Source organism: Anarrhichthys ocellatus, unplaced genomic scaffold, assembly GCF_004355925.1.
Source record: "Anarrhichthys ocellatus isolate YVR2014 unplaced genomic scaffold, GSC_Weel_1.0 scaffold18, whole genome shotgun sequence".
NCBI lineage: Eukaryota > Metazoa > Chordata > Actinopteri > Perciformes > Anarhichadidae > Anarrhichthys > Anarrhichthys ocellatus.
In genome coordinates this window covers 1926647-1940942 of record NW_022280048.1, presented here as the reverse complement: position 1 = coordinate 1940942, position 14296 = coordinate 1926647, and the positions used below count along the sequence as shown (strand labels likewise).

Below are 14296 nucleotides of genomic sequence, written 5' to 3'. Positions count from 1 at the left end.
AAATGTATTTTAATAAATCATTTTGAAGACTGAGTGTACATAGAAACTACACTTGTAAATGGGCACTATTTAACACAATAAATAAGTTAATTTAATACATGAATGCTGAAATCTTCAATAAAGCACCATGCTAGATTGTTTAACTCTTTGTGGACAGCATTGGACTTGAATCATGCATTATTGATGAGCATTATGATCTGTTGAAGATAAAGTAGGCCTGTCTTAATGTAAAATAACTGTAGTCGGCATAAAGCTCTTAGGATGGCAGACACATCAGAGCAAAACAAAGAACAGGAAAGGGTCAATTAGTTACTAATAGCCACAGACACACTAGGATACATTGCAGTGTGTTCTTTAGTTATCCAGCAGAATTGTATTTTAATTTAATGTATTTTTGAGACGGAGTAGGTCATTGCAGGACAGGTCTGTCAGAGGACGACCTCGGCTGTGCTGCTGGGAGCAGACAAATGCAGTTGCGTTCCGCTGTAATTTTACAGGTAATTTGTCCCTGATGAAGCACCGTAGTCATCCAGAGCAAAACACTTGAGGAGCGTGTGCAGCCAATCGTCAGTACAACCCCGCAAGACTACAACAAGGCTGGGAGTGGGAGGGAGGACTCGGGAAGCAAAACATGGCGAAATAACAAGTTTAGCTGTCGCCGCTTTTGGAACTGCACCGTGTCTTTAGTGTTGGAGTATAACTACCAGTTCATACAAATCGGACGCGTTAGCACGAAGGCAACGCTTAACTTTAAAGAGTCGTTGGCCCCAATTTAAGTATTACGGCGGTGCCTCGCGAAAAAAAAAATAAAAAATAGTGCTCGTCTGCTTGCCTGCGCTTTTCCCCCCGGAAGGTTGTGGCGGTGCTAGGCGCGACTGTCAACAGAGAAAATGGATGAAGAAGGAAAGTTTATTCTGGAAAAGACTATTTAGCCGACTAGCTTAGCTACGTTAGCTAGCCAGTTAACGTGCGGTTGATTGCACGCACCTGACTCGGTGTTCGGACGAACGTGCGCTCCGGGTCCAAACTGAGGAATATTTAAGTCGTGTTAACAAGTTTGACAACTGCAGTCGCGAATGATCGTATTTCAAACGAGGCCATTATTTTAATTTTCCGCACTTTGTCTTTATATTTTGGGAGGACACACATTTGAGGCTAATATTGACAGCCTGACAGACGGTTCTGGTGCGGACGGACCCGGACGCCATCACATCAGACGTTGCGTCCCTCCTTAAAAAAAAAATAAAAAAAAACAACCATTGCGCTGTTGAGCTGTAAATGTTGTTTTCTACTAGGAATGCTTCAGTGACACATCAGTCCTATCGGGTAGTTTAGACGCAGCATTCTCTCACACATGACATTAGCTGGATGTTGTACAGCAGCAGAGACGTCTTGTCAAAATGAACGCAGCAAGGTGTTCAACAACAGTGGAGGTGCATCGCGTTGTTGGTAGAACGGTACCGATGGCCGGCTAACGGTGACGTTACCACTTTGTTGATATCTCTTGTGTGAAGTTAAACTGTATTTTGATGAAATATTATAAGCAGGATTTCTGTAAAAAAAACAACTGCGGATAACAGTGTAAGCTCTCGTGAGCTAGCCAGCTGGGTGCGCCTGTGTGCAGCTCTCTATCTGCGATGTGTTCGCTAATCTAAGTGCTAACCGTGTTGTTCCGCAACAGTTTCTGCACATTGGACAGCCCGTTTTGCTGAATTTAATCCATAGCTAAAGCCGGTCTCGATCGCTGTAGCAGCCGCTTACAATCCCCGTCAGTACTTCTTGTCAAATATCTGGCTAACTTGGTAGCTAAGGCTCTAAGTTTTCAACAGCTATGTCTGAAAACGCCCCCACACGAAGCCTGGACGACATAGACCTCGCCGCTCTGAGGGTGAGTATTTGTTGTTGTTACGATACGTGTGCTGCACTTTATTCATGTAGAATGATGGCAGACGGGACTCATTGGATGTTATGTCATATGAACTGAAGTGTCGGTTTGCCGCCTGACACAAGCACGACCATTCAACACCCACGCGACAAAAGTTGAGGTGGAATAAACGTCCCTTGGCCCTGCATTGCTGTAGGCAGCTGAGCTGCTTCAGTGTCACAGATTCACATCAGAGATCAACGAGTAAAGAAGCGAGTTTATAGCCTGGACAACTTTTAGTGATTAGTGCATTAATAAAAACACGAGAATGAAGGCTGCTTCTGTTGCTTGTGCATCACCTGAAACTCTTTGTCATTGTCATGTAGTTATTAGTCTGTTTTTTTTAATTTTTTATAATGTATTTTTAACTAACGTTCCAGTTAATCTCAATCTCAAGAGTTCTAAACTCTTGAGATTGAGATGCACAAACACGATCTCTATTGTTTAACATATTGTTGTTTGCAGTGGTGGGCCAGCTAAGCCTTCTCTGCTGGCCTAAACAGAATCACAAAGTTATAGCTATTTTGTAATTTAATAAAGATTCAGCCCTTATTTCGCTATGCTATGCCAACCTGAGGACGCCGGCGGACGCCCGCCCGTTGTCTGTTACGTGAGCGCAGTCCACCGAAAACATTATATTTCCCACAATTTAAGCTTCTGCATTTTTGCACTAGTAAAATTCAAACGTATTGTTCGGTTCGTAAGCCTCATACCAAACAGTTTAATACGAATTAAACATGGTATTATTACACCAATAGAAACAAATAACCGTAGCTCAGTAGGACAGCACAGAAGGCCCAGGTATAAAATGCACAGCCCGCCACTGGTTGTTTGGAGGTGTTTTGCAGTCGTGATTCCAAGTTGAATGGGAAATCCTCTCTCCATTTCCTTGTGAATTTTGGATCTGGTCTTTTTGGTTTGGTTTCTCTTAAAATACTAAAAGTATTAGACTTTGTTGTTACTGATCTGGTATTAGCAGTGGTCCACCTTGAAGGCCTCAGTTTAAAATAAAAATCAACCAACCTTTTATGACTACCCTTTTCTAACAATAGAACCACTTTACCAGACAAGAAATGAAATCAAATGAGAATAAAAAGTGTCAGCACTATTCTGATTTGATGAAAAATCTTCTTTCCAAGGCTACAGTTTCTTAAGTGAGACCACAGCGCTGATGCTCCCTTTTGATGCATCTCTCCATTTCAATGGGAAGTGTCAACATCTATGATTGTGTTGCAGCATTAAATCCCCCAAAGACAGACCTTTATTAGCATTATAAGGAAGCTTTTTATGCGTTCAGTCACTGCCTTTTTGGAAAGGTAGATCACAGCCCTGTCTCCACGCTACAGGTTTGAAACAGAACAATAGCTTTCTTTTTCATTATTATTTTTTTTATCTCTGTCTAGAATCAAAATGACCAAAGGTTACTCTGAGAGACTTTCCTCTGGGTGGGTTACTCCATGGAAAATAATTGAGTGTTGAGGAATTCACATATTTATGGGGCTTAACAGGAGATCAGGGCTAGTTTATCCCAATCTTGGCTTGCTTGGACCTCTGTTATCTTCCCGCTGACTTTATATCAACAGATTTTTCAAAATCCTTGCATATTGTTAGAGCTGACCCAGCTCTTTATAACATATCTGTATGGTTATATGAGAAGATCGCCAATATTATCGGAGTTTATTTTTTCATTTAAAATAAGATACAATCACTTCATTCAATTTGGGAATTATCAGTCTCAATAATATCTCTGTTCAGTTAGACCTGGTATGGTACAGTAAATTGAAGTCATGTTTGAATATGAAAGTTGGGTTTTGTTGGAAAGTGAAGTAATTGTCCGGTTTAAAGTGTTAATGAAATCCTTAAAATACAAAAAATACCAATATCTGCCTGGCCATCTACCACTAGAATGAATTGTGATTTGGGTTAGCTGACCATTTAAAGGTGCCCTGTGGAGTTTTCTTATGAACAAACAAAAGTGAGATGTTTACATTCAGTATCACTCACCAGAAGGCATCGTGTGTATCCTTGAGCTCCAACAAATGTGTTAAATGCATTTCCTCCCTCGTAAAACATTTGTAGAGTCATTTTTTTCAGTATTTTGAATCCTGCATTGTTTACTAGCTAACGGTCCTCTTCTTCCGTGCCTTTGTTGGGGCATGCTGCAGTCTCGGGCGTTACTGCCACCTGTTGATGAGTGGAATAGTGTGAAACCATTGGCAGGACTGTGGAGCACGACACTCTTGTGCGCGTGCATGTGCGTCCATGTTCATGCGCATTAGGGACCCAGTCATAGATAAACGGCTCCACAGCTCGACAGCACTACTAGAGGACAAAAACTCCACAGGGAACCTTTAAGTGGCTCAATCACAGAAGGACTCCAGCATTGGGCTACATAGCAACAGTCCACTGTACACGAGCAACAACTAATCATTTGTGCTGTAACACGTTGTTCCAATGTCAGTAGCACTGATAAAATCAAGCTATCTGCACAACTGTTTCAAGTCCAGGTGGCATAGCAAGTTACACTAAGACAATTAAAGAGACATGGTCATACTCCAACAAATATGTCTGCTGAGTTTCACCTGTTTTGTTCTTAATTTAAAACTATTGGAAAGTGATTTCTATGCTGATTTTCAGTTTCAAACCGAAGCGTTGATAGTGTGATGAGATTATTGGATGCTGGTTAACCAGGAGTACCGGCCCTCTGGAAATGAAACTCGTGACAAATCTAGTCTTGGGATTTTTTTATTTTGGTGCAGTGGAACAGTCCATGTTTGCTATGCATGGCATAAATAAGCGTACATGATGGTGATAAAAAACACTCCTTTTAATATGAAGCTTTACTGTGAACACCAGTAAAAGTGTCACGTCAGAGATTAAACTTCCTTAACTTAATTAACCTTTACTTTGTGTCCATTACTCCTCCCCCCCCCCCCTACATTGTGATTATGAATTAACAAAGTCATCAAAATTGTGAACTGTGAAAATCAAAAAACATTTTTTTTGTGGATACACTAACTTTGGATGGATGTAAATGAGCCCACAAGGTGTTTACTGATACTTGGCCCATAGTGGTAGCATAATCCAACAATGGAAAATAAATAAATGTTCTACCTTAACTGAGATGTGCAAATTCATGCTGTTGGGATCAGTTGGCTGAATTTGAAAAAAGATGAAGTACTTCCAAATTTAAGTATCAGGACGCCATTTAAAAACATTTAAGGTCAACTGTAAAGTCGTTCACTAATGATATTCAGGGAATGTAAGTGTTTGAGTAGTGATTTTGACTATTGATGCAGCTGTGTATCCACAGAAAGGGCAGACTTCCTCTGTCAGCTAAGTTGACACCCCTGCAGGAAATGTGTGGTCAACTTCCCAATGGACCATTATCAGTGTCTTTTAAAGTTTATACCCTATTAAACTGAGGTTGATGGGAAAATGCATTGCATTATTCCCTGAGGTTAATCAATACATTACGTTTACACATTAATAAGACGGCATTATATCCATAAGTACTACCAGAGCTGCCATTTGTATCATTTAAGCAGGCTGACTGCAGGTTTCTCCTCCAGTTACCCCGTGGTTGTACTGCTTCCTTGCCGTTTTAGCAATCATTGCAATGTGTCTGCCTGTGTGTGTGCTGGTGGTGCTAATCCTTGAACATAACTGTACCCTTCCCCTTCTATCACTTCGTTCCTCTCATCCCACTCTCGTGGGCGAAGCTACTGCCTCTGCCTTGCCACCCACTCATTATTCTCTTCCATATCATCACATTGTTGCCTCCCGCTTTACGTTACAGTTCCCCCTCTTTAGTGTTCGAACACGCTTCAAAATACGGTATCTTTGTCATATGGGTTGTGTGTGCATTTGCATCAAATGTGTGGTCACTTCCCAGTTTTACTGCCAAATCGTTCATAAGTATTCGTGCTATTTTCTTCCCATAAATGTTTCCTGTCTCAAAGGAATTTCCCCCCCTCCCTATTGAAGCCACAAAACCCATCATTGGAAACAGATGAAAGCAGGATAGGTCATGCTGTACATTCTAAACCCAAAGCAGCACTCTAACCACCCACACATCTTCTTAAAGCTATATTGAAATTGCTTGAAAGTGGAACTGATTGTCATATTCCCTTGTGTCTTGGGGGAGGGGTTGCGTAATTAAGTCAAAGCACCCTTGGTATCAGTAGAATGTGTGTTCACTCTATTGAAACTTAAAACGAACAAATCAGGAAAAGGCCCGATGGATGTCCATGTCAAATCCATATCTAATCTAATATCAATATGGTGTGTGTGTGTGTGTGTGTGTGTGGGGGGGGGCTGGCTAGGAAGATTGAGTTCAGATGATTTGTATGGTAATATTGGCTTTAGTGTATACAAAGTAGAAACCATTGGGGTTGTTTTTATGTACGAGTCTTTGTGCTTTTGACGTGTTGTTGATGGAGTCAATAGATCTACTGCTACACTTTAACTGATGCACACATTCAATTAAAGATTCTCGATTGTTCTGTTAAGGCAAAAGATTGAGATGACTTTTAATTTAAACATTTTTAGCCTGTTGGTTTTATTTTGTGTCCTCAACAGTGTTTTGTATTCAGACTTATTTAAGCCAGATGGCAGGAGTTACTAGAACAGGTGCAGTTTAGTATGAATTTGCTATCTAAGCGTGACTTTTAACTGAGGAAACATGAGTGTAACAACTTGAAATACGACCTCCACTTCGGGCCGGCATTGAAGTGTGGATGTGTAGGATTCAAAGCGAGCATCAGCCACTTGGAACACGAAATAGATACGGTTTGCTTAGAGTGTAGCTGTTTTTTTAATTTAGCAAAAATAAAAAGCAAAACAAAATGCAGTTTATTTTATTGAAATGCTGTTTTTATTTGGAGCGGTTTGTATTTTGATGGTGTATCTGACCCTGCTCTGTCTGTATGTTGTACGACTCATGAATCTGACCGTGTCTCCCGTAGGATCCAGCAGGGATCTTTGAGCTGGTCGAGGTCGTCGGCAATGGGACCTATGGGCAGGTGTACAAGGTGAGACATGATGCCTAAATTATACCTCCATGATGTCGTGCTCTTTTCGTAGACAAACGCATTAAGTTTTCACCTGTGCGATGACTTGCTATAAAACTGGGCACCAAAGACCACTCTAGTGCCTGCTCTGTGTTTAATGTTTTTTGCATTCATTTCTCAGATTACAGTAGATTTAGCTAACTGCTATGTAAGTACATTTTTCAGCTGTCGGCCTGAAAAGTTAAAACTGTCTGTGACCGAAAGATAAGAGACGCTGGAGAAGAAAATGTAAAATAAGAACGGTGAAGTGGTGCGATAAGGCAATTAGCCACACTTGATGGGGCGACATTCAAAGAGTTAATTTTAAACTTTACTGACCACTGTTGTGATGAACTTGTCAGGGCCGTCACGTGAAGACGGGCCAGCTGGCTGCCATCAAGGTGATGGATGTCACGGAGGAGGAAGAAGAGGAGATCAAAGCTGAAATCAACATGCTGAAAAAATACAGCCACCACCGCAACATAGCCACGTACTACGGTGCCTTTGTCAAGAAGAGTCCACCAGGACACGATGACCAACTTTGGGTCGGTCTCTCCTTTTACCTGGCCTGATCCTTTTATAGCAGTGTGCCTCATTGATTGTGCTCACTACGTCTGCATTTGTCTGTATGCAGCTGGTGATGGAGTTCTGTGGGGCGGGATCAGTGACCGACCTGGTGAAAAACACTAAGGGCAGCTCTCTAAAGGAGGACTGGATCGCTTACATCTGCAGAGAAATCCTACGGGTGAGATATGGCCGTCCCACCAGTCAAAACAAGTCTGCAGCAGAGGTCACTCCTTACTGAGCCATTTTGACTTCTTTGTCTGTGCACAGGGCCTTTCTCATCTCCACGCCCACAAAGTCATCCACAGGGACATCAAGGGCCAGAACGTGCTGCTAACGGAGAACGCAGAGGTCAAACTTGGTACGTTGAATGCTTGTAGGTTTCGGGTAAAAGAGCAACAGTAGGTATCTGCTACCCTGCATCGTCTCGCATCCTGTTTCCTCTGATCGCTCTGTCCACATTCAGTTGATTTCGGGGTGAGTGCTCAGTTGGACAGGACCGTCGGGCGTAGGAACACCTTCATCGGCACGCCGTACTGGATGGCGCCTGAGGTTATTGCCTGTGACGAGAACCCCGACTCCACCTATGACTACAGGGTAAGTTTGTGTCCGCACTATGCTGCGGGAGCGTATGAAAGGTAGACACTGACCTGGTCCCTTGTGTATTTTGCAGAGTGATATCTGGTCCTTGGGGATCACAGCCATTGAGATGGCAGAGGGAGCTCCTCGTAAGTGTATACACTCCTTTTGAACCTGTTCTTGTTTGAAACATGCATTTCTATCTACCCAGCAACAGACCGTTTCTCACCGCCAGAGAAGACCTCATGAATGAGTCCGTCTTGCATGTGCGGCCTTGTTGTCTGAGTCTTCAGATGGGCAGCTGACTCACTGTAATCAAGGTAGTGTAGTCGTGAGCTGGCGGTTGGCCTGTGGAGGCTGATTGCACAGAGCTCTCTGGTCTGCTAAGCGGGGCGATATGTCTGTCTAGAGATTTGGTTTCAAACCTGACTAAGAAGAAAAGAAAATCTCACTAAAGAGTAGCAGCTAAAGTGTTTGTGAAATGAATCGCAGCTGTGGTGAACTTACAATGATGATGTTCTGAGAGCCTTTTGTTCACATCACTGATAAGAACTACGGAGCTCTTGTAGCCCATGTTGCTGCTGCCAATGACATAAGACATACGGGACAACTGTGAAGCTGATTGTACCTTTTTAAATGATGCAGTGTGTAATTACTCACTCCATCAGTTTCATTACTGAAGTATGTATTCCACTTACAACGGCGCAATATTCCTTGTTTTTTGATTAGATCGCTTTTAGGTTTTACGGCTGAAACCATTTTTTAAAATTAAATTTTGATTAGTTGGTCAACAGACAATAATGGAAGACAGTTTTATGAATTATTTAATTTCTCTGTTTAAAATCATAACACTATTACTTTGTTTTGCAAAACTGTTTGCCGAATAAATATAGACACCACTTTTGTCTTGGATAACATAAGATAGATAAATATTTTGATTTGATTAGTTGATTAATAATTGATTGATATCATCATTATTGCAACCCTAGTCGTTGTCTCTCTTATTTATTTATTTTACATAATGACTATGATAAAGACCAGATGTATTGAACCTTTCTAACTGTTTTTTTTATTGAGTTATATATTTAAAGCATTAGTTCAATTTAGTTTGTCGTCAAATAATTCAATAGAACATCTGTATTGATGTGTGACGGGTGAACTACAGTCAATTTATCGACAACATTGTAAAGACGGGACTGACGAATGCTCTCTGTGGTATCCGTCGCTGTTTCATTGAGACGCATCATTGTTCTAGTTCCAGTAATGTATTCATTAGCCTTACAGCGTTACTAGCTTTCTGTTTATTTTTGAACATGTGAATTATTGAGCATCTTTTCACCGAATCTTTTCGTCACTAGCTGTGTTGGCAGACACCCTCCATACCTTTTACTGTTTGTTCAGACGTATAAGGAAACACGGGGCTGTCAGTGTGGTGACTAACGGGTAATCATTTAGAAACACCGTCTGGACGATTGATCAGCTAAAAGCAGAAACAAACAGATCAGTTCACTCCAGGTATTTAATAAAACACGAAATGACATCATTCACACTGACAGGATGTTGACAAAACTGCCAACATCCTGTCAGTGGGTGATCCAGTCCTTCTTAAATGAAAATAAACCATGTGAGTCTACTGAATAAATACTAATGCTTATACATTATGGCTGTGTGTGATACAAGGTAAACATGCATGTTATATGATGCACACACACACAAACGGTAGCTGTCATCCTTTTGTTCCCTTAAAATACTGAAATAAAATGTTCTTCCTGCCTTCGGCTCTCTCAGTCACGTTGCATTCGTCCAAAAGACTGCCATGTGAAAGCCTATTTACTGTGAAACTGTAAAGCTAACCAGTCAGGTTTAGCTACCTACCTACGCTGGAACACACTGACTCACAGCCCTTGCTCTTGCATTCAATATAACAATAAGCCTGAGGCACCAGGAACGATTGGATAACAGCAGCTGTAACCATGTTTGAGGATACAAAGACTGAGTAATGGTGGCTAGAATTTTTTAGAAACCACCAGGTGTGGGAGTATATGATACTCTGTCTTACATTTGATTTATTCTGATGTTACTTTTCCCTTCTGTTTATTGTAGGTCTCAGCTTTGGTAGGGGGATTTGATAATATCTACCAACTCACCTTCTTCTTTTATTTCTGCAGCCTTGTGTGACATGCACCCGATGAGAGCCCTCTTCCTCATTCCCAGGAATCCCCCCCCAAAACTTAAATCCAAAAAATGGTGAGTTATCAACCATCCTGTTGTGTTACTTACATATATCATATCCTAGACACCTAGCAGGCTCCCCTCATATGATTTCAAATGTGCATTAAGTCCCAAAACCTTATGTTTCCAAAGACAAACCCAAGAGTAAACGTGATGGCAGGAGAGCACAGTTACGTGCACTGCAGTAACGTTGTTGCTCTGTTATAATAACAATAACCAGGTTGAAGGGATAGTTTAGAATTGTTCAAGTAAGAGTTGCACGAGGTACTTATTAATAGACGGCGTATTACCGACAATAGATGACGATTGGTCATCCAAACACTGTAAAGACATTACAGAATGAAATGGGTCAGTGCGTTATGTTATTGATCATTTTTTTTCCAGTGACACACAAGACTGCAAGCATTCCTAGAAATGTCACATACATGACTCCTCCCCAGAAAAAGCCAGACCTGTTAAAGTGGCTAAAGATGGACCGTGTCCCACTTGCATCTCTCTTCTGCCCAGCTGCCAACTGTTCCCTTTCTCCCTACCCTCCCACTCTCCCTCACTCGTTTATCCTCCTCTCACCTCCCCGTTCCACCCAGGTCCAAGAAATTCATTGACTTCATAGAGGGCTGTCTGGTGAAGACGTATACCAGCCGACCATCCACAGAGCAGCTTCTCAAGCACACCTTCATCCGGGACCAGCCCACTGAGCGCCAGGTCCGAATTCAGCTCAAAGACCATATCGACCGTACGCGCAAGAAAAGGGGAGAAAAGGGTGAGCAGATGAGATGGAAAGAGCCTAAATGTGTAACCCAGGGTACCCTGTCTCTTCATACACCATGGTTTACTACACTTTACAGTATACTGTAGATTATCCCACCATCTTTTTCACGTAATTCACTTCTCTTGATGCTAATTTTCATTACAGAAGAAACAGAGTACGAGTACAGTGGTAGTGATGAAGAGGATGAAAATCGTGGAGATGACCGAGAGTCGAGGTATTTTCACTTTATTAGCTGCATTCATCAATATATTCTCTGTCCAAGTGACTTGTGTTCTCCGTGTGAATGATTGTCCCCAAAAGCTTCTCCCTCATTTCTTTTTTTCCTTTAATTTTGGCCATCAGTTCCATCCTCAACGTGCCCGGTGAGTCCACCCTGAGGCGGGACTTCCAGCGTCTGCAGCAGGAGAACAAAGAGCGCTCGGAGGCTCACAAGAGGCAGCAGGCTCAGCTGGCTGCTCAGCGTCGGGATCCTGAGGAGCACAAGAGGCAACTGTTGCACGACCGACAGAAACGCATCGAGGAGCAGAAAGAACAGCGTCGCCGACTCGAAGAGGTAATAATCAACTTTTAGTAGAGTAGTATTATGAGAAATACGCGTATTGGCTTTCTTTTCGAGAGTTGGATGAGAAGAATAGTACTACTCTCATATCTGCATGCTAAGCATGACTGTAGAGCAAGGAGGCATTTATCGTAGCTTAGCATAAAGACAGGAGAAGGCTAACCTGACTCTACAAAGTTCAGAAATACTCCACTCAACACCACTAAAATGTGTGCTGTAACTATTTCCAAGGAACAATAGTTACAGCCCATAACTCTAAAAGTACATGTCGAAATACTCCTTTTTAAAGAAAACAAAGATATTTTTCTTACCTTTTTATCTTAAATTTCTTTTTTTCCCCGTTTTGACACAACACTTAACATTCCAATATTGTCCACGATTATTGTAATGCACCCAATGCTGAGATTTTAGTACCTCCAAAATACAATTCTGCATAAACAAAGCATTGGTGATGAAAAGCACATCACTAGAAAGGATTGGAAAGTTCCCCAACCGTGCATTAAGCGACATGATGCTCAATTTACAAAACGTAGTTGTGTTTCAGAGACATTGCTGTAATGTAGGCTGAGTATCAGCAATTTATCTTTTGAAGTGAATTAACCTCCTGTGCATAAATCATCTCCCAACTTCAGAGAATGAAAACGCATTCATTGGGCGTCTCTAGTTTATCATCTAGAGCCAGATCTTCACAACTGACTTTGGTCTTATCATCGTGGTCTTCCTCTTCCTTGTATGGTGCTGGCTCTGATTCATTCTGATACATTTATAAATATAAGAACAGATCAGATTTTGTCGGGGATAGAAAAAAAAAATGGTGTCTTTGGCCTTATTTCCACTGTCACCCTTGTTTTATAATTAAATGTAATCTTGCACATTTTACCAGAGGCTCATAATACTAATACATTATGCAACAGGCGGAACATTTTTAATTCAAAGCAAAACTGTACCAAGCAACAAGAATATAATGTTCCTTGTCTGTGTGTCTGCTCTTGTTCTTCATCCACTTAACTACTCGCTGTTGCCCTTTTATTTGCCCTTTTACTATTCATTTGGTTTGCCATTGGTTGCTTTAGTCATAAGTACATGGCAGTTTTAATCTGCCTTCTATTATCGGCCTGCTAAACCTTTATGCAATATACTTAACGTATATCAATCCATGAACATAAGTAATAAAATATAAAACAGTTTGAATAGCTTATACTTTGAAATGTAGAAATGAGGCCTAAATGGAAAACACACACCAGGACAACTAAAACCTATCCATCCATTATTTTATTTATTTATTTATTTCCCCCCCCCCCCACCAACTTAAAGCCTCCGTAACTTAATAACTAGTTGCGAGGACTGAACAAAATCTCCGGTCACCTTAACTTGCAACAGTACATTTTCAACATTTTTCAACGTTCGCTGACATTCACAGTTGAATAAATGGGTAAACAGTGGGGAATAGAGTGAGATCACTTCAAGTGAAGGAAAGCCCACCTCCTAACAACACAGGTGTGAATTATTAATTCTGCAAACATTTGCCCAAAGTGAGATGATTTTGTAGCCTAGAGTGAGATGTTTTGCGAGTACCAAGTTTGTGCAGAAAAGGTCTAAATGAACGACCTTTTCACAGATCTTATGCTACATTGTTGGTTTGTAAATGCTGTTAAGTGTTTGCACACTTTTAAATGGAACAATACCAATTCCTCCTGACTTTGTTGATATATCTCGTTGTTGCACAGCTCAAGGATTATTTGGACGTTGTAGCGGTTAACAAAAAGTTTTGATTTACACTTGTTGTACAAATGTTGTCAATATTTCACATCCCCTGAATCATGTTATCGTCTCTGTCCAAGAGGCAGCTGAACTTGCTTTGATTTATTTTTTTTTATCTGACATAGAGTCGACAAAAAAGTGTTGTCATAGTGACAAAGTGCCTTGTTGTGGATAGCTGTCTGACAGTCTTCAGCCATCAGCCCTGATCAGCAGTCAGTCCATGGTTTGGCTGGTTAAGTCGGCTCATCATGCTCATTTTATTTATCATGTTACTACACGCATTAAACAAACATAGGCATAAGACATAAAGGACTGGGGAGCAAATATTGATGCGGGTATAAAGGACAACAGAATGAAGTAAAGAGTTTGTTTATGCTGTGATTTAATTGTCACGGTTGATGAACACTTTATGCTTGTAGCGAATATTTAAGTCGAGGTTTTGCACAGAGATTTTCATTTTGAATCACCATAACTGAGCTGCTGTGAAATGTCTGAGTTCTGTGGGGATTTTAATGAGGCACACTTTTTGCACCGATACTGAAAATGTTGTGCAGTATTGGTAAGTGTTTCACTGCAGTATAAATGAACTCCCCTGATATACCACCACCTCCTCGTCTATCTTCTCTGGCTCCTCAGCAACAACTGAGTGGACAAGAGCTTTGTGTGCCGTGTGTCATTTCAGCACAAAGAACAAGCCCTGTTTCAATGTCCCTTTTAAAAAAGATAAGGACCGCTCCCTACCAAAAGTGAATAGCTGTCGTCAATTTGAATTTGATTCAAAGCAGCAAACTGATGATGATTAGGATGGTGTGTGTGTGTGTGTGTGTGTGTGTGTGTGTGTGTGTGTGTGTGTG

General features: G+C 41.2%; 1 protein-coding gene across 8 annotated transcripts in view; it reads left to right on the top strand.

Annotated features, from left to right (window-relative positions):
- Positions 1-551: 551 nt before the first annotated feature.
- The window catches only part of mink1 (misshapen-like kinase 1), a 29804-nt gene continuing 16059 nt past the window's right edge, over positions 552-14296 (top strand). For 7 of the 8 annotated variants that reach the window (XM_031857501.1, XM_031857506.1, XM_031857504.1 and 4 more), the window contains exons 1-11: positions 552-1888; positions 6892-6957; positions 7338-7520; positions 7610-7720; positions 7810-7900; positions 8006-8136; positions 8213-8267; positions 10287-10365; positions 10938-11113; positions 11267-11336; positions 11465-11675. In XM_031857501.1, the coding sequence (XP_031713361.1) occupies positions 1832-1888; positions 6892-6957; positions 7338-7520; positions 7610-7720; positions 7810-7900; positions 8006-8136; positions 8213-8267; positions 10287-10365; positions 10938-11113; positions 11267-11336; positions 11465-11675 (1230 nt within the window). In that variant the 5' untranslated portion in view covers positions 552-1831. The remainder of the gene's footprint in view (positions 1889-6891; positions 6958-7337; positions 7521-7609; positions 7721-7809; positions 7901-8005; positions 8137-8212; positions 8268-10286; positions 10366-10937; positions 11114-11266; positions 11337-11464; positions 11676-14296) is intronic. The other variant, XM_031857507.1, reaches the window with a different exon arrangement.